Source organism: Erpetoichthys calabaricus, chromosome 10 (assembly GCF_900747795.2).
Source record: "Erpetoichthys calabaricus chromosome 10, fErpCal1.3, whole genome shotgun sequence".
Classification (NCBI taxonomy): Eukaryota; Metazoa; Chordata; class Cladistia; order Polypteriformes; family Polypteridae; genus Erpetoichthys; species Erpetoichthys calabaricus.
The window spans coordinates 167,470,831-167,491,970 of NC_041403.2; the positions used below are offsets into that span (position 1 = coordinate 167,470,831).

At 42.8% G+C, this 21,140-nt stretch overlaps 1 protein-coding gene across 1 annotated transcript in view; it reads right to left on the bottom strand.

Moving 5' to 3' along the window:
* Window positions 1-21,140, bottom strand: part of dph5 (diphthamide biosynthesis 5) — a 42,883-nt gene that overhangs the window by 14,710 nt on the left and 7,033 nt on the right. The window contains exons 4-5 of the mRNA XM_028812423.2: window positions 16,504-16,612; window positions 10,342-10,462 (exon numbers count right to left, since the gene is read on the bottom strand). Of these exons, the coding sequence (XP_028668256.1) occupies window positions 10,342-10,462; window positions 16,504-16,612 (230 nt within the window). The remainder of the gene's footprint in view (window positions 1-10,341; window positions 10,463-16,503; window positions 16,613-21,140) is intronic.

The window sequence follows — 21,140 nt, forward strand, 5'->3', positions numbered from 1 at the left end:
ATTTCTCACAGTTTTTCTTCTTTTTGTTTCTGAGCCTATTTACTAGTTACTAGCCTTATTTAAGATTAGAATTGATCTAGTTTCTGGCTTGTCACTGATAAGTAGTGACTAGAAATTGGATAAATGGATTTTAAAATTACTGACGAACAGCAACAAAATGCAAACCCAAGCGTCGGCTTGTCTTGGCTGCACTTCAAACTTGTATGGAGTCGCAAAGAGAACCCCAAGGCTGCCTTATGTCTGCAACACCTGAAACAGGACAAGACACGGAGAGAATGGAAGCGGGGTGTTTACCCAGAGGTAAGGAAGGAACTACAGCAGGAGCCTCCAACACGTCGCTCGCGAGACCCCTTTCCAAGTAGCTCGCCAAAGGGTTAATGAATCCTACATAATTTGGAAGACTTGATTAGTCAAATTAGGGGTGGGCGATCTTTCCAAAAAATCCTGTCACGATCCTTTTAACACAAAATCACAATCCACAATCTGAATTGCAATCTCTCTTTTCAATGTGGCAGACACTTGAGAGAATATCCGGACTCAAACTCCTCAAGACCTAAGTAACACTTTATGTTAAATATCAAACAAAGTTGAATTCAATTGTTCTCTCATTCGCTAGCTAAGCGGAGTTAAGACACACGCGAGTGAGGAAAGCCTCTCCCCTTGGCCCACTTCATGGATCTCAGATTCTCGCAAATAAATCGATACCGCAAGCGAACTATTAATCTTAGTGTGATGAGGGAAATCACAAAATCAACCAGAATGTTCAAGCAAATTATAGAAAAAAAACGATCTATATCCATTAAGTAGTTCTCTCATGAAAAGCGGACAGACATAAAAACAGAGAGAGAGACATTGAATTTTATATATTATATATTAGTAAACCTTCAAAATAATGTGCAGTTAAACAGCATTCTCAGCATTTCAGGAGCTTAGTAGAGCCAGATAACTAGAAGAATCTTCACCAAGCTTTGTTTGGGTCTCCATACCTCTGTGAGTCTGTGACATGAATGTCATGAAATCAAAGTTCAGAACAAGACTGACGGACGAACATTTAAATGACTCCAGAAGAATGAACCTGAGGGGCTCCACTCCATCAGACACCTCAGTGCCAGTCATCTGACTAACTAAACAACACATCACACATGCAACCGGACCTGTGAATAAAGTGACACAGTGACATGTGACAAAATGACAAAGGAATAAGTCACATCTGTGGATTTGGAATTGCATTATTTGGTTTTGACAGCATTCAGGTTTTAATTCAATAGTGTGAGCTACACTAGAAAATGCACACAGACATACAAAATGCACTTGCAGGTGAACAAAATATTTTTGTGATGTTTTAATGCAAAATAAGCTATGAGAATAAACGTTAGAAAGCATGAGGTTGGAGACCCCTGAACTACAACATGTGCTAAAGAAAAAGCTGAGTGAAGTAATGAAGCTTACAAAGTCTCGGAGGATACCACCGCTGTGTCGACTCAGACGTTAATATAGGCTGTGATGCAGAGACTGAGTTTGGTCTTTGTGAGGCTTCTGTATACCAACAGCAATACGTCTACATAATGGCTCACTGTGACTGTGACAGCAAAGTCTGAAGTCTCTGTGTTTTTAATATTCTTCTTTGTTCAGACCAAAGTGTGTGTGTATTCATTTACTTATGTATCCACCTATTTATGTATTTACTTATTTAAACAATTTCTTTAAAAAGCCAAATTTATATTTGTCCCCCTAGAGACAAATAAAGCTTTTCTTCTTTTCTCTCTCTCTCTTTCAGAATGTCAGCTTGTCCATTGCAGACGTGCAATGTGAGGCATTTTATTGCATTACAGTATCAAATATTTACAATCATACATGCCAAAGAATCCACAAAAGGTATTCTCTGCAAGTGTACACACCAGGGAACCAAATGTTCAAGCAGTTATTAGTCACTTGCTGGAAATTCTAACTGCGCTGACCCAGCTGTACATTCCACACAAGCAAGAAACGTCAAAATAGTCCTCTCTAAATTTTCACATTTCCTACGTCTTTTCCTGCGAAAGTGAACTGTGCACACATTGTCGTTACTGCACTCTCTCAAAAGAGGTTTGCCATAAAGCTGTCAGTTTATAGGAAACTTTGCCTGAATCACATCCTCAGCTGCTGTGGTAAGCAACTATTGTTTCAGTAGACCGGTCATCTTTTGCCCTGGACAATTGTAGGGGGGTGGACGGGCTGTGTGGGTGGAATTCTGGGAGCTTCCATAAACATTTGGAGCAAAAAAAGCAATGCCAGAAATGCACATGTAAAATGAGGCACAACATTTTAACAACGCAATACAACCTGCTCAGTTCCCCTTTAAGAAAAATGAGCAAATGAAGAAGAATCATCACGAGCGCGCTCATCTACATAGGGTTCACTTGGTTATTTCTGCAATATATTTAAAAACAAGGCTGCAGACTGAAATGGGTGTGATTAATTTTCACATAAAGTGCATGCTCTATATCAGTAAATCCAAATGTGTCACACATGGCCGAGAAGCAGGCAGTATGACCAGACAGAAATTGGATTTTTATGTCTGTTAATTTGGTGTTCAGAATTTTGAGCTTTAAAACAAAATGAATGCTTCCAAAATAAATGAAAGGAGTCGAGTTACTGATCGAAGGTTTTAGTGGTTTGCGCAGTTGGGGGAAGCAAAGCACAAAGATGCCAGTAGTGTGTCACTATACAAGGCACTTAAAGGAATACGCTCACAAAAATGATATATATGTAATAAAAAAAAATATAACTTACAAAATATAGTTGAGTACTGATGGCAGAGAAAAACAGTTAACCTCATAATTTCAAGAAGAAGTCCATGGTTAACAATCTCATTTGTCAGGCGCTCGACATGTCAGCTCCTCCAGTCATTTGCTCCCAATGCTCCAAACACATCTGCGTTTACTGAAATAATGTTAAGTAGACCAATTCCAGAAAAATGTTTTGTAAACGAAGATGGAATGCACTCAGACGTGAACAAAGCATTTAAATTGCAGACCTGCCTCCTGTCGTCACTTTTTATATTCATATCCACAAATCGAGTACCTCGGGATTATGTAGTGGTAGGCCCTGAAACTACACGGGTGAACTGACCTTCTGCTTCTTGAAACATCTTGGATATTCACAAGTATGAGGCACATTCTCTTCCGGATTAGGTTCCTACTTGGTTATCTTTAAGTGTATGCGGCTGTCAGTGAACTTTGTACGTGAAATGCAATGTTACTCGATGAACAAGTACTCACCGGACTGCATTTGTGACCAATGAACAAGGGAAGGAGGCGGGTCTTCAATTTAAACGCTCATTACGTTCGAGTGCATTCCATCTTTGTTCACACGAACGTTTTCCAAAAGTAGTTTATTTAAAAATATTTTGGTAAAAGTACATTTGCTTGAAACACTGTGAGCATATGACTGGATAATATGACATGTGGAATAAGCGACACCAGTAATGTGAGATTTATTTTCACAGATGTTTTGATGTTGTTGGCTGTTGTTCCACATTGATCACCATAGACATTGGGTCTACTAGAAACTTTCTTATCTCTGGTCCATTTGAAGACATGAGATGAAAAATTTTTTTCTCGGCCATCACTACAAATTTAACATATAAAAAGCACTTTTGTGGCATATTCGTTTAATTTGTACACTACCAGTCAAAAATTTTAGAACACCTCATTTTTTTAGATGAGTTTCTGGAAATGCACACAGAGTAATGTCTTAATGAAATCAAAGCACAGAACAAATAAACAAAGGCAAATATAACAAACCAGTAACGGCGCACTGCACTAATCCACTTGACTTCAGCATTCATCATTTTCATTCTCTTTCTCTGTACGTTTACCATTCGTTTGCTGAGAGGTTGATGTGCTTGTTCCTTCCTGAGCAGCTCTTCTTTTCTCCACCCTAGTGGCCCACTGCTTCTCCTCTTTCGTCGCCATCTTTTCGTGTTAAAGCTGATTAAGTCAGTGTTTGTGTTGGAATTACTTAGTGCGTTTTTCTTAATTTTTCACTTAAGCTGGCACTTAAGTCTTCAATCTGCCTCAAGAATAATTTAAGATATGAAGAGGTAGGGGAAGTGACGGCGAAGGTGGTAGGGAATGAGAACGGCGCCCATACACATGCGTTGCACGGCCGCCCTGCTGATCACTGCCGAGAGCTGATTCTACAATAAAATAAAATAAAAATAAAAAGAGGAATAACCTTGGAGGTCAATCATCACCCCGAAAGCGGATAGTAGACATCATGTAGTATATGTGTACCAAATTTCAGGTCAAACGGTTAGCGAGCGACAGGTGATTTAAAATCCTGGACAGACAAATGGACAGCCACGGTAGTATATTACATAAGAAAATAAGCCAAGGAATCATTAAGTGTACAAACTTTCATTCTGATATTATTGGTTCATCAAAGTAGCCACCTTTCGCTGACACAACAGCCAAATTGTGGTAACCCTCTCAATTCAGAATGCAAGTCACCAACTCTGCCACCGACAAAAGAACCCCAGACCATCACACCTCCTGCTCCTCCACACTGAGAAGCCATCCTGTCACCAACTCAAAGGCATACAAACACCTTGCGTGATGAACCAAAGATTTTAAATTTGGATTCATCAATCCATAAGACTTTCTTCCATTCTGCAGTGGTCTGTAGCTGGTATTTCGAGGCCCTATTGTGTCCTTTAACAAACGGCTTTCCTCCTGCCACTCGGTCTGTCAAACCTGCAGCACAAAGTCTCCTCTTCATAGGACAAACCGAGATTTGCTTTTGTCAACCTGCACTGTTGAGCTGTGCTGTGAGGCGCCTGTCACACAAGCAGGTGACCCTCAGAAACTTGTCTTCTGATTGGCTGGTGACTTTGGCTCTGCCAGATCTCTTCATATCAGAGTTTCTTCCAGTTTCCAATTGCCTTTGGATTGTGTAGGACACCACTGGACTTACTGACACTTTGATTTTTTTTTTTTGCAATTTCTCTAAATGAAAGGCTTACACATTTAAGGGTAATATTCCTCTGTCTCATTTCATTTGTTAATTGCCGTTTTCTTGCCATTATCTACAGTGTAATATTATCCAAATAGGACATCAGAGGGTGTAGTAACACAGTCTGTTCCAACTCTGCTTTAAGAAACACAGACAGGTTTTTAAGTAATCAACAGAAGCTGGGACACCCGTGCAAATTGTTTGCTTCAAATTATAAGGTGTAATTTACTTTAATTGCTGCAGAACATCTGTAGGTTGTAACCTGAAAAAGTTCCACTTGTAATATTTTGATATTTCCTTTTTTCAGTTTTGCTCTAAAACGTTTGACCGATAGTATATGTGCTCACATTGTAGAATATGTCACTTAAATTTAAAAGCAAACACGTCAAACAATAACTTTACTGACAAATGCTGTTTACAGATTTTAGACAGTAGAAAAGTGCTAAACATGCATCTAGCACAAGCACCTTAAGGATGTCACTTGACATTTATCAGATCTGATTGTCTGAACTTCTTCCTGGCTTTTGATAACATTTGACTCGAGCCTGAATAATTTACTGGATATGTCTACTCTTGCATAAATACTTCCAAAAAAAATAATCAAGTATCTTAACAGGACAATTGTTTTTAAAATTGATAACAATCAGAAATTTGGCGTCCATTACATGTTGCTAAAAGATTTAAAAAAATGTGCCTACTAGTCTGAATTTGTCACCCTTTCACACCATTTTCTTTTCAGTAAATGCACACACCAGCTGAGTCCAGCTCTGAAACATAAGGCAGCTGATTGTACTGTTATTTTTGTTTATTTAATATATAACTGTGAATCTTTCTTTAAATGTAGAACTACATCTCTTTTGATTAGATTGGTAAACTTTACTAATCCCATTGAGAAATTCAATTCCACACAGCAGCAGAAACATACAAAACAAGGACACAAGACTTACAGAACAGATAATACAGCCAATCAATCAATCGATCAATAAAACAATGTAGATGCCACATGGGCATTGCAGCCAACAGAGGGGATAATTCATTAACAGGACGGGAGACTTGAAGGCAATAAGGCATCCCAACCAGGGAAGAGAGAGGAACCAGACCCGGAAGGGATGGCCAGAAGAAATGGACGGACAGCCCAATGGAAAGGAAAGACCTCGCTGGTGGGGCTTTTTCTCCCCTACCACACTAGGTGGCAGCACCCCCGGATATCAGTGCCGAGTAAGAAGCACGCATGGCATGGTGGGAGATGTAGTCCGGCAGACCAGCCTTGCTGGAGTCACTGGGTGCCACAAGGGGACAAGCTCCCTGTTATAATGGACGTAATATGACCCAGAATGCTTCCATTGGGCAGTGGCCCTGGCACCAGAAGTACTCCTGGGTCCTTAATAAAAGGGACCGCACTCCTTCACCCAGGTGACTCAGAGCTGGGAGGACGTAGGGCAACACTCAACTGGAGTAGGGCAGTGTGGTTGTAAGAAGAAGAAAGGTACTGTGAGGAGAGAACACCTATATATTGTGTGCTTGTGATACTTTGTGGAGGTGAATTGAGTGAAACCTTCCATTATTTGAACCCAGGACTTTTTGTGTGTTCATGTTTGGGGCTCGCTGAGGCCCTGGATTCCTTCACAAGATGAACATCGGGGTGGAAGTTGAGTAGAATTGCCTCATAGCAGTGGACAGAAAAGAAAAAGACACAGAAAAGACAGAAAAGACGCAGAGAGAGCGCTCCCTGGAGGGGATGGAGGAGATTTTTCATGATGGCATCCAGTTTTGCCACCATCCTCTTTTCCAGAACAGCTTCCAGTGTGTCCAGGGTTGGCCCTGGGATCGTTCCTTATAAGTTTGTTCAGGCATCTGAGCTCAAGTTGCTACCCCAGGAGACCACAGCATAGAACACCACTCTGGCTGCTATGGACTGGCACAACATCTCCAGCAGCTTGCTGCACACATCAAAAGACCCGAGTCTCCTTGGCATGTTTGCTATAAAAGTGGAAAAATTAATCTAACTACCCTAAATATTTTAGTTGTTTGGAATATCCACCAAAGGGATACTGAACCTAGCAGGCGTCACCATATCCGTAAGTGAAGTACTGGTGACGTCACTGATTGGGCTCCTGCAATGATGAAAAAGTCAATGGGATGACACGTGGACAAAATGGTGTTGCGTAAATAAAGCAAAAAAAAAAAAAGAAAAGTAACAATAAAAAACACTCAAACAAAAGTAAAAGTGAAAAAACACATTTAAAAAACCCCAAACCAGACAAAAACACACACTTAAAAGAGGCTAATTACTACAGCGTGTACAAGATCTCCGCTGTCCTCTATGACTCACTTGGCTCGTGCGCTCACCTTTACAGAAAGAAAAGAGACCAGGATGCCTGCATCCACCCACCGGACTCTTAAAAGCTCCCTGACCTTGGCATCACACAAACTTCTGTGACATTTGTTTGTAGCAGTACTACCGTAGGGAGAACTTCACTTCCCAGCGGCCCAAGGTGGTTACCCGCATAGGATGATGGGAACGGAAGTAGGGGCTGCTTGGGACGAAAGAGGCCAGCGGGAAAGTTTAAAAGGGAGGCCTAACAGAGGCAAAAGGAGATCGGTGTGTTGTGTATCCTGTCCAAAGTGTCGTCTGAAAAGTCAATTGTGCCCCTGGATCATTTCTCGGTAGATGAATGGACTGTCGCGTGCCTGCCTGTCGTGTATATAGTGGTGGATTAATTGTCGTGTGTCTTCAAAAGGAGAGCTCCTGGAAATCTCACCCCTCACTGCTCAGGACTACCAGTAGGACTGTTTCATTCTTTTTCTATGGAAGCTGTTCTCGGGACTCTCATCTTCACACCATATCATTTCACCTGCTCTTGCTGTATTGGACTGTATACGGCAGGGGTCTCCAACCGTTTTTCCCCCTGAGAGCTACTTTTACAAAATGAAAATGGCCGAAAGCTCCTCATGTTTTCTAACGTTTATTCTCAGAGCTTATTTCAACCCAAACAAACTGAGTAAGCTTGTTTTGCCTGAACGTTTACAAAATGTTGGTGTCCACAACTCACATTTTACATTAAAACATCACAAAAAATATTTAGTTCACCTGCAAGTGCATTTTGCATGTTTGTATGCATTTTCTAGTGGATCTCACACTATTGAATTAAAACCTGAATGCTGTCAAAACAAAACAACACAATTCCAAATCCACAGATATGACTTATTCATCTGTCATTTTGTCACATGTCACTGTGTCACTTTATTCACAGGTCCAGTTGCATGTGTGATGTGTTTTTGGCACTGAGGTGTATGGTGGAGTGGAGCCCCTTAGGTTCACTGTTATGGAGTCCTTTAAATGTTCGTCTGTCAGTCGTGTTCTGAACTTTGATTTCATGACATTCATGTCAGACTCACAGAGGTATGGAGACCCAAACAAAGCAGACATTTTCAGAGCTGCTTGGTGAAGATTCTTCTAGTTATCAGGCTCTACTAAGCTCCAGAAATGCTGAGAATGCTGTTGAGACTTTAACTACACACTATTTTGAAGGTTTACTAATATATAATTTATATAATCCAATTTCTGTCTGTCTGTATGTCTGTCCGTGTTTCACGAGAGAATTACTTAACGGATTTAGATCGGGTTTTTTTTCTATAATTTGCTTGAACATTCCAGTTGATTTTGCGACTTCTCTCATTTCGCTGTGTATCATAGTTCACTTGTGGTACAGATTAATTTGGGCGAATTCGAGAAACACGCAGAGGGCCGAGGGAAGGGGCCTTCCTCACTCACTCGCCAGCTTTGGGCCGTGTGCCTTAACTCCACTTAGCTAGCAAACGAGAGAACAATTGAATTCAACTTTGTTTGATATTTAAAATCAACTGTTACTTAGGTCTTGATGAGTTTGAGTCTGGATATTCTCTCAAGTGTCTGCCACATTGAAAAGAGAGATTGCAATTTAGATTGTGGATTGTGATTTTATATTAAAAGGATCGTGATATGATTTTTTGGAAAGATCGCCCGCCCCTAATTTGACGAATCAAGTTTTCAGCTTTATGCAGGATTCATTAACCCTTTGGTGAGGTACCGGTAGACTCCTGGTATATGGACATTGTCTTGAGTGTTTATTGTTGTGGTTTGTTTGCGTTTTGTTGTACATCGCCATAAGGGGACTGGGGTGGGATTATTTAGCGTGTAGTTATATTTCATTTATTAGTGCTTAATACATTCTTTCATTGTTTTATTACCTGTTGTTTCTTGTCTCTGTTTGTGAGTGTGTGCGGGTCGGACCAAGGCTGGGTGTGTCCCTGGAATCTCCACCAAAAAAAGAAATAAATCACCGTCTCTCTGACGGTGTGAATCTTCATGGCACCGGACCGCTAAATGTTGATTGCAGCCCACTAAAACTATGACATGAGACTCCAACAACTCCCTCCCCCAGTTGCCAACCAGCGGAGTTAAGCCAGCAATGTGGAATAAATTAAAGATGCTATTCGGAAGAAATCCTCGTCCTCAGTAAGAGGGAGCAGACAGCCGCCAATCCTAAATTGTAGGAAAGGAAGCCAAATATGGATTCCCAACAGACAGTCCGCAGCCCATAGTCCAAAGAAACCAATCACTGCATCCCCCAACAGCACTATTTTAGAACTAGAAACGGTTTGAGGGCTCCAGCATTGAAAGAAAGGAGTTCCATTTAAAAAAAGACAAAAGGTCTGTGAACTGGACAAGAGAACAGAAGAGAGCAGAGTGTATGCAGAAGAGATAATCTGCAGAGGGCGAAGAACTGCTGGAACGTCTGCCTCTAGAAGAGTCTAGTACAGGGGGTCCTCAGGTTACAACACAGTTCCGTTCCTACAACAGGGATGTAACCCGAATTTTGGTGTAAGTCGAAACACACCCTACCCTAAGTCACTTACCTATCCTAACAAATTCGTAAAATCATAATCTAGAACATTAAAACATAACTAAACCACAGAAAAAGGAAAAGGACATAAATACACTGTACTGTAGTGACATTAAAAATGAGTGTAAAAAAAATCCTTACCTTTATTCCTTCTCACGTCTCAATTTTTTTAAGTTTTTATGTGAGCGAGTGTTGTAAACTCAAAACGTTGTTATGTCGAGACGTTGTAACCTGAGGACCCCCTGTAATTCAGTTATTTATTCACAGGACCAAAGAGCACTGACTTGACATGGAAGGGAGAGGTACAAGTGGGAGGGACACAGGGGGGCCAAGCGAACTCTGAGGCCTGCAGTGACATAGCGATCCTAAGTCCTACGATGATGAGGCTCTGATTTAAACATTGGTGACCAAGAAAACAAAACAGACGTGAAAGGAATAGACAGGCTCATCCAGCACTTACCCAACAAGCAAAGAGTGTGCATCCCACTCTGTCGATTCCTCTTGATTTTGTCGTAAAAACTTTCTGGTTTCCAAGACTCAGTCCAGAACACGATTGACACGGCCTCTCCGAAATTATAGAGCTGCACCAAAAGGAGAGAGAAGGAAGAGGGAAGGCCACAAAGGGGTTAAAGTGTACCTAACAGAAAGGGTTCTCATTCTCTGAAAGTATCTGTGTCTCATGATTTAACACTTCTTAACCCCAACAAACTCTGCCAATCCTTCAATGTAGCAGAATTCTGGGAAAAAAAACAAAAGTCTTGGCTGCCTGCATGCTAAACCTGAAATAAGACAAGCACAGGAGCAGCCATCTGGGGCAGTCAGGGACACAGAGCACGTGTCCGCCCTCATAACCCAAGCTACCAATTTTCTAGCCACACTAAATTTTGTTTAAATCATGGCCTGTGTGCACTTCCAGGAAGCGAGCCAGAGGGTACTGTACTATACAAGACATTTCCAGTAAGAAATGCTGCAGCTGCAAGAGGCCTTTCGTGGGAGGGCGGGTGACTTAGTGTGTAGCTGTACCTCTCTGACCGACTTGAGTCTAAAGAGATCTCTATGGCTCCCAACATGTCACCACAAATCCAAGATGGGTGCCACTCAACTCTTCTCTGGCCTTGCCAGTATACGGCCATGTCACACAGCATCCACTACAGAATCTTTTGCAATTCCTTTCAAGTGGAACAGTCAAATTTGTAAGGGCAACAAACTCAAAGATTCTGCTCACTCTGACATGTGCAACTGTAAATACAGAGCGGCATTGCCATTCTAAAATCGAGGTAAACGCCCTACCACAATTTGGCAAACAAGGTACTCAGCAGTTTGCAGATTCAGGGGTCACACTTTGAAGCTTGATATGAGCAGGTGGGTCGGGTGACTAGAGTTTATGCCATCTACAGCACTGAAGAGATCCAGGAATGTGATGCCATCAAATGATTATCCGAACAATGCACAGCAAACCTTTCATTCATCCATCCATCCATTTTGTTAACCTACTTATCCAGAGAAATGTCATGGGGTACCAGGAGCTTAAGACAGTCCTGGGTTCAAGAGGCTTCCAGAGATTGTGGAGATGACCTGGACCATCACAAGAGCATGCAAACCCCACGCAGGGAGCACCTTTGACACAAACCCCAGTTTCCTTATTGAGAAGCAGCAATGCCACTGTGCCACCCAAACACTCCTTCCCTTCTGTCAGAAACTGGGCAGCTGCTTTCACATTGAAGTAACAGAACAGTTCACTTAGTCGATGCCTGGCTGGATTACCACCTTGTCTTTCAATAAATGCCGCCTGTCATTTGCTTCTGTAATAACAACAATAATACAGAAAATAATACTGCAATCCTGTTTCTGCCTGCAAGCTACAGAGCAGCCACTCCAAAACACTAGAGAGGCCTACAAACAACAGAAAGAACATTGTTAATGTGACAGTTTTAAAGCACTTTATTTCTTTTTTAATTCTTATTCAACAACTTTATTTAAGACCAGTAACGGCACATGCACTGCTATAACGATAATGTGCAGTGCATCCACTTGACTTGAGCATTCATCGTTTTCAGACTCTTTCTCTGTACGTTTACCATTTGTTTGCTCAGAGGTTGATGCGCTTGCTGCTTCCTGAGCAGCTCTTCTCTCCACCCTAGCAGCCCGATTCTTCTCTTCTTCCCTCGGCTATCTTTTCTCGTTAAAACTGATTAAGTCAATGTTTGTGTTGAAAGTTACTTAGTATGTTTTCTTTCATTTTTCACTTAAGCTGGCACTTAAGTCTTCAATCTGAAGAATGATTTAAGATATGAAGAGGTAGGGAATGAGAATGGCGCCGGTACACGTGTGCCGCCCTGCTGGCCACTGCTGAGAGTTGATTCTACAATAAAATAAAAACAGGAATAACCTTGGAGGTCAATCGTAGTATATGTTTACTAAATTTCAGGTCAATAGTTCAAATGGTTTGCGAGCAACAGGTGATTTAAAATCCCGGACAGACAAACGGACAGCCAGGGTAGCGCATTATATATAAAGATAGTCAATCGAGACACTACTGTTCCAAAGCATTCTTGGATTGCCAAAGTATTCAGATTATGACTTTGCCCTTGCCTGTACAGACTTTATCTGCTCTTCACATACATGGGTGGGCTTTTCTCTGGGTTCTCCAGTTGTCCTCCCACATTTCAAGGGTCTGCACATTAAGTTAACAGCAGGCTCTAAATTCCCCCAAGCGTGGATGAATCTGCCCTGAGATAGCCTGGCACTCCATCCAGGGTCGTTTCCTGCCTTTTGTGTAACGCTGCCAGGAAAGGCTCATATCTTCTGTGATTCTGAAAGAGGATGAATTGGGTGTGAAAACTGATGACTGGAAAGACTTTCCGGGTTTAAATAGCCAGCAAAAGGAAGAGAGTCTTTTTAATCCCCTTTATGAGATTTTCAGGAACTTAACTGTGCACCAAGATTACACACAGGAAATTTTTCAAATGATAAGAAACCTGGTTAGCAGATATCTACATTATCCCAGTATCTCAACCAGACAGTTTTTAAAAGACGGCAGTGGTATCTCTTTTTTTTTATTAAAGTTACATTAGTCTGTGGCTAGCTAGAGCACAGTGACGTACACTTTCACTTATACAGTATAATGAGATTACTTGTGGGCAGTGTGTGATTGGTGAACTGATATTTAAATGTATGTATTAAGTGTCATCAATAAGAGGGTCATTTCTGGAGGGTGGGACTAGACCACGTGTCTGCCTGGGGGGTTGCAAACTGAGATCCCGCCCACTATGCCGCCACAGCTACTGCTCCTGACTGGACGCAAGCTGGAAGGAGCGGAGGGGGGCTTTTCACTGCCTGCCCAGCACACACGGCTGGTAATGCTGCAAGCCGTGACCCGGTTGTGGCTGAACGGAGTGGCGGGGGGTAGCATTGTAGTGTGCCTCAGATGGCTGCCTGTTGAATTGGGGTTGGGCGATTCACTACCCGCCTTTGGCTGCACCGTGTTCGTTCTCGGTGGGCGGACACTGCAGGCAGCATACTGTAGTGGAGGTGACTGTGAGGTGGGCTGGTGATGAACTGCCCCACGCCGCCCCCATTCATTCTCAATAGCAAGCCTGCTTGTACTGTTACACACATAGCAGGAAGTCGTCAGACGTGTTGACAGGTGCCTTCCTGCTGTGATAATGTGTACAGTGCTGTGCAGAAGAGCTCATCTTAACCTTTTGTCTTCACCCTTCAACAATGTCTCTGAAACACAAATGATGCAAGTGCTGGTGATACAGTAAAGAAGAGAAAAACCATCACCATTGAAAATAAAGAAGAAATAATAAAAAGGTCAGAGAGGGGTGAAACTCCATCATTCATTGGCAGAGCACTTGGTTACAGTCGGTCAACAATAGCATTTATTAAAATAATGTACCTGTTTCAACTTACATACAAATTCAACTTAAGTACAAACCTACAGTCCCTATCTCGTACGCAACCCGGGGACTGCCTGTATATATCAACGCATGTTTCGCCCTCATTCTGGGCTCATCAGGCGTACACACTCCACTGCACTCCCACCACACGCCGTGGCGCAACGTTAGGGGCATCGCCTCTGGTGCTGACGTCCGTGGTTCGATTCCCGAGAGGGAGTGCAGTGGAGTGTGTACGCCTGATGAGCCCAGAATGAGGGCGAAACACGTGTCGCGTACTCTTTGCATTTATTTGACAGTAAATTATTTCAACCATTCTATGATCTGCTCCTCACAAACTGAGGGCACCGTGGCGGATGTTAGCAGATTGCTGGCCAACCACAAGCATTACCTGGTAGGTAACCACCCATACAATCAGATTGTGACACAGACTACGAATGCCGTGAATGTAATTACCCCGATCTACATGCTGTCAAATAAACGAACCACACGCCGTGGCGCAACGTTAGGGGCATCGCCTCTGGCGCTGACGTCCGAGGTTCGATTCCCGAGAGGGAGTGCAGTGGAGTGGTACGCCTGATGAGCCCAGAATGAGGGCGAAACACGTGTCGCGTACTCTTTGCATTTATTTGACAGTAAACTATTTCAACCATTCTATGATCTGCTCCTCACAAACTGAGGGCACCGTGGTGGATGTTAGCAGATTGCTGGCCAACCACAAGCGTTACCTGGTAGGTAACCACCCATACAATCAGATTGTGACACAGACTACGAATGCCGTGAATATATAAATATATATATATATATATATATATATATATATATATATATATATATACACACACACACACACACACACACACACACACTGTGGGAGGAGAGTGGGCGTCCCAGCCAGAAAGGACAATGGTTTTCTATCTGGACAGGCAGCCTGAGTCGAACAACAGATGGAGTGCCATGTGGGACTGAAAAATAACTGTGTCCTGCCAACATGATATAACGGATGGATCAAGAGTCAAGAGCTCCTCCATCCCCCCATATGCCAGGTGGCAATAATCCTTAAATGGCAACCCAATCGGGACACCCGCAGGGGTGCTTGGGAGTTGGAGTCTGGAAGTGAAGCCCTGTCAGAGGCCCTGGGTTCCAAAAGAGGGTGTTGTTGAAGGAGGACCTCCATACTTTCTTTATGCCCTGGAATTGTTTCCGGAAAGACAAGGCATAGCACTGGAAGCATTTCCAGGTCCAGCTTAAAAGGTAGCCCGCTGCCTCATATCAATAAGTCACAGTTGGGAGGCAGTGGGCAACACTCAACAGAGGACGGAAAGAGGAAAAATGTTTATTTTTGTGTATTGTGGATGGTCTTTGGAAAGGTGACTGTTGGAAACATGCCAAGGATAAATAAATATCTGTTATTTTATCCTAAAAGTGCGTCAGGTATTACTGTGTCTTGGTTGTTGGGAACAGTGGCGCCTCCTACTGGTTACAAGTGGCACAGTCGGCAGGATTTTCAGGCCATCTTTCTGGAAGAAACCTGCACTTTAAAATTCATTGTAGCCCAAACCCAAAACACATTAATATCTGTTCATTAACAACAAGACAGTTCAATAAGAAATGCAGGCATCTGGGTGTGGAGACCCTTGAAAAAGATGTCATTTTATCCTGAGTAACAATGCGTGCGTTAGATGCATTTGACATGAAAGGTGGAGATTTTTGAAAAAGGTGCCAATATTCATAGTTATGAATTGTTCTTACCACAAACATTAGGTCCAACTGAAAGAGAATGGAGAGTGCCTGCAAGGAGGGTCTTATCAGTTACAAGGAAGAGAAACATCAATGCCAGTTTCTTTCTAATGTACAAAAAACAGACTGCACGTGGCCTTGCAATGACACAGTAGCCTGCTCAGATACTGTATACTGGAGAACAGCCGACCGTAAGCCTCTCAGGCATACAGTGGCCCCCTCAGCTATTCTAGGAAGCTGGGGCATTCAAATTCAAAGATATGCCCTGCTCAGCAAGTTCTTTATATTAAGTGGAATGTGGAAGGCGAAAAAGCTGTGCAAACAGCAACAGCAGAAATGAGGAGAAACTGCTGTGCACTGCTCGGAGGTATTTTAACCACTAATGTGCTGCTGCCAGTAGCTGTAAGGTTTGTGGTTAAAAGCTGTTGCCGTACAAAATACCATACACATCTGATGAAAACAGAAAAGAAGCCTGGAAACTTATAGGGAATAAAAAAACGCTAAAATAAAAAAATAAAAGGAACAAAAGAAAGCAAATGGCTTTCCATTTAAGTTTTGCTCTGTACACAAGTTACACATAAGAGAACATAAAGTCTAAAATTAAAGGCCTCGGGACATCACAGCCTCTCTTTAGTAAAGTAAGCAGCACACGTCTTTTTTTGGATGACTGTTTAGCTACTTTAATAAAAAGCAGCGTGAACAGCTGGCTTCTTTAGTGGGAGCCTTCCTCTGCTCCCAAAAACCACGGAGAATTTCCAGCAGGCCACATTGCAAAATAGTTAGCCGATAGCATGTAAATCTAAGCTGGAAACAGTGCAAAGAATCATGTATATTAACCACAGTATTGCTCGTCTCATGTCTTTCTAGTCAGGCTGAGGAGTGAAAGCTACACAAACTCTGAGCAGGCATGGATGAAGAAACCAATGTGGTGTGTCCATACACTTCTCATTCACTGCTCCACACACAAAGGCACACAATCTTACCTGCAGACCACAGCATCCCACAGCGTTCATTATAGAGGCATTGTGAATCACCCGATACTGGATGCCAGCTTTCACTGCTCGAAGCATCAGGTCACTGTGAGTGGTGGCCCTGTGAGAGAGAAGTGGAAGTTTAAAATCTGCCCCAGACTTGCAATTTATAAATATTTCATTTCAAACAGATGAAAGAATGTTTTTCTCACTAGCCAAGCTATTTGGTTATTATATCATTTTAATTTAGATGTGACACAACAGATATAAAAATACATATGTACTGTTAAGGGGTGTCCAACTGGAAAGAACAATAGCAACATAAAGGGACAGTCACAATAGGAACCACCTCAACAGAGAAGAACATGTAGTGATACAGGGCCTAAAGTCACATGTAAAAAGGGGACACAGTAAAATGACATTCTTAGTTGAAGGTCTCCTCAGAACAGCTGGAAATAATACAACACAACAAAAACATCACACACACAGAAAGCTATACATACCATTCAGTGTATTATATACACTGATAAGTGTGAAGGCTAGGGGGTACCAGTGAGCCCCAAACAGGAACACACAAACACAGTCCCGGGTTCAAACAAAGGGTGTTTATTACACACTTTGTAAACACAAGCACAAAAACAAGATGTCACTTCTCCTCTTTCGTCTGCTCTCCTCCAGTCGACTGTTGCTTTCCTTCCTCCCAGCTCCGAGTCGTCTGGACAAGGTAGTGCCGTCCTTTTTATCGAGGACCCAGGAGTACTTCAGGTGACGTGACATAGCCAGTTGGATCCGCTTCCGGGTTATGAGAAAGTCAGGGAGATCCTCCCCCGGCAGTGCCCTCTGTCATCCTCCAGGGATCCTTCCAGGTCTGCTCATCCGGACTCCAACGTCCATGAAGCTCTGCGAGTGTCTAAACTGGGACTCTATCTGAGGGACACTGCCACCTATTAAAGTAGGGGATGAACTGCTCCCTGCCATGCTCTCCTGCCAGTTTTTGTACTCTTTGGGGATCACACCCAGGAGAGGGACCATAAGGCACTCCGACCAGGAATTGAACCCATTTAGTCTATCCATCCATGGCATCCCAGCCAGGTAAGAACTCCACCTCCATCCGCCCAATTGTCTGCTGGGGTATCTACACAAGCCAAAACATTATGACTACCTCCCTCAAATGCTGTTGCTCCTCTGTGTGCCATCAAAACGGCTCTGACCTTCCGAGGCATCAACTCTACAAGACCTCAGCAGGTATTCTGCGGTATTGGGCACCAGGATGTTAGCAGCAAATCCTCTAACTACTGTAAATTGTGAGGTGGAGCTGTCGCAGATCGGACTTGTTGATTCGACTCATCATGTTCCCCAAACCATACCCAACAATTCAAACTGTGTGGCAGGGCACTTGATCCTGCTGTAAGATACCACTTCAGTCTGGTAATATCATTGCCATGATCTGCAACGTAGATAGGTAGGTGGCGCACGTCAAACTAATGTCCACAAGAAGGTCCAGACTCACAGTTTCCCAGCAGAACACTGCCAGAAGCATCACACTCCCTCCAACAGCTTGTCTTCTTCCCACAGTGCATCCCGGTGCCACCTCTTCCCCAGGTAAATTACATACTGTACATGTACCCGGCTGCTCACATGATGCAACAGACTCATCGGAACAGGCCGCCTCCTTCTATTGATCCCAAGGTACAGTTCCAACCCTTGTATGTGCGTTGTAGTAGACACCTCCAATGGTAGACAGGGGTCAGAATGGGCACTGAGACAGGTCTGTTGCTGTACAGTCCAATAGGCAGCAGGGTTCAATGCACTGTGTGTTGGGACACATTACCCTTGTAAATGTCATTAAAATGATCTGTGATTGGTGCCACAGTAGCCCTTCTATTGGTTCGTACGTGACGAGTTAGCCTTTGGTGACCTCTCCCATTGATGACTCTTGTCTGTCCTACAGACTTGCCGGATTGTAGTTTTTCCATCCTCAGAACACTGTTGGTAGGCATTCACCATTGCCAACTATTAGCTCCCAATAAAGCTTGCCATTTTGGAAATTCTCTGAATCAGTCATCTGGCCTAACGACCGGTGCTTATCAAAGTCACTTAGATCTCTGCATTCCACACATCAACTACAAGTGCCTAACGTCAGCTTACGGTCTACTAGATCCCTAATTTAATACACGCCATTGTCACATCATTCGCTTCATGTTTTGACTCAGCAATGCATATACCTGTGGATATAAACTGAATCTGCAGTTTACACTGAAGGGAGTAGCTGGACCACTGGAGCGGTCCCACCTTCCACAAAAAAAAAAAAAAAAAAGACATCATTAGGGATTATAAATGAGAGTGGCAAGTTGCAGTCCCTACTCAGCTTTATATATTGTCACAGATGGCCAGGGTTCTTGTCCAGCCAGGGTGCCTCTTCATTGTATGGACCGGGGGAGCAAGCCTGGTCAGGACAGTACCTCCCCCGGAATGCTAGATAGCAACACCCCTAGGTTGCATCGGAGTGACGGGCATGGGACTTTGGAACTCAAGCCTATTGGGGTCCGTGGCCACCACCAGGGGGGTGCTGCAGTGGTTCCTGAGCCCATGTGGGTGGTTCTTCCGCCATACCTGGAAGTGCAGCTGGAAATGGGTCATCAAACACCTGAAGCACTTCCGGGTCGGCTATGAAAGGAGCCAGCAGCCACCACTCCGGGAGCCAGAGTCGGGAGGAGGGAGACAAAGCTTGCTGGAGAGGAGTGGAGGAGATAAACAGAAGAAGAGTATTGTGATTGTGTTTATTGGGACTGTGTTGTGCCTGTGGGAACGGGGAAGGTGTTGCCCACAGGCGAAGAAGAAAAAGAAAATAAAACATTTATTTGTTTTATCAGTGTGCCTCCTGAATCTGTCTGTGTCGGGTTGAGCGCTTGTATAGCGCCTTTGTCACAATATATAGATACACAAATAGATAGGGAATGTGCCACGTAATAAATAATAGTACAGAATGAGAGGAAAGCTGAAATAATTTATAGAAAGACTGCAGTGAAGGGTTATGGTTAGACGTAAGTAGAATTCAATAGGCCAGAATTGTATTTGAAGTTTGAATCATTTTCACACTTTTTAAGCTCGGAAACGCCTTGAATCTCAGCTTTCTTTTTCCCAACCCCACATTCACATTTGTTCATAATGAACACTTTAGATCTGAGGTAGGCTGCTATGCTCCCAGTTGCAGAAGAAAAGCAAAGTAATTCTTAACATCTGAGACATTCCTGTATTTGGTTGTTGTAAGCCAAAAATAAAGAGGTTTTTAGGGTGATAATAATTAATGACAAAAACATATACAGAATGGAAATTGTAGGCCTCAAAAAACCCACAGCATAGTATATAATCATAAAGCAGTGGTGCTTTTGTTCTTGACAACTAATGTTACAGTCATATGTTTGGAGAAACTGTTATAACAGATCATATTTCTGTAATCAGTGCCGATTCTGGAGCGTTGGTGGTGACATGCAAGAAAGCAGAGGGAACAGGAAAATCACTGAGCATGCAAAAACGCAGAGCAGATTCAACTTTAGATAAGGCTTAGCAGAAACGTGAAGAAGCTGCTGATATGCTGCTTTACTCATTTTTTCAAATAAAGATGTATTAGCAGACTACTGCAACGCTCCATAAACAAAGCAACCAAAAACACCTTTTTTTGGCACTGGTGGTTATCTCCAGCAAAATGAAGTAGAAGTTAAGGGTTACGTCAGCACTCAATAAATACAACTAACAAAGTTATATCAAAATTCTCCCATTGGTAGCTACCAGGTGTATGCACGTTCACTTAGAGGTTCCTATTGGGTAGTGAATTTCCAAAAGCATGTGAATGCTGCACCATTCAAAGGGATTTGGGAAAGGCATCCAAGGAACCTCCAAAGGATGCAAAACAGCCACGTGGGATTCAGTAGTTGAGTGGAATTTGAACTGTGGACTTGCTGGTATCACACCACTCATTTAGATTGTGTTACGTTACATATAAATTGACAAAGTGTTCAAAACCCATGCTGAGCAACACTTAATTAGAAACTTAGCTTTTAATCTTTAACCAAATGGACAACACGGCCACCTCCTAGGAATGCCAGCGAGGTGACACCACTTAAATAAACACACAGGGAGTCATTGGCTGAGGTGACACACGGAATGGAAGCCCCTGCTTTTAATGCCATTCCCTTTACCATTTAAACCCAAAATGCAGAGAGGGGGATGCACAGACCCACGCTGAAAACAGCGTCCTGTAAAATCGCTTACACGCGGTGGCAATGAGATACTGGAAGAATTACAAGTGGCAATAGAGTGGTTTCAGCTTGGGAAAGTAGTCTGCAAACCGTTGGTTACTGCAGGTTTAAATTAAAAGCAGGTGTCAGTAAATTGTGCAGGATTCCTCTGAATTAATTACACCACATTTAATAAAAGTGGTCCTGAAAAACAAATTAAGCGCTGAACAATTTATCTGGTTTTAGTGGTCTGGAACTTGATGACGAAGAAGGAGAAAAAAAGCGGACTCAATCTTCTGAATTCCAAAGCTCTTGTGTGCTATTAAAAAAGAAAAAAGTGATCTCCAACAGCTGTTTTAATGCAAAGAAATGGCTTCGCTAGCTAATAATGGAACTGGCAGACAACCCACC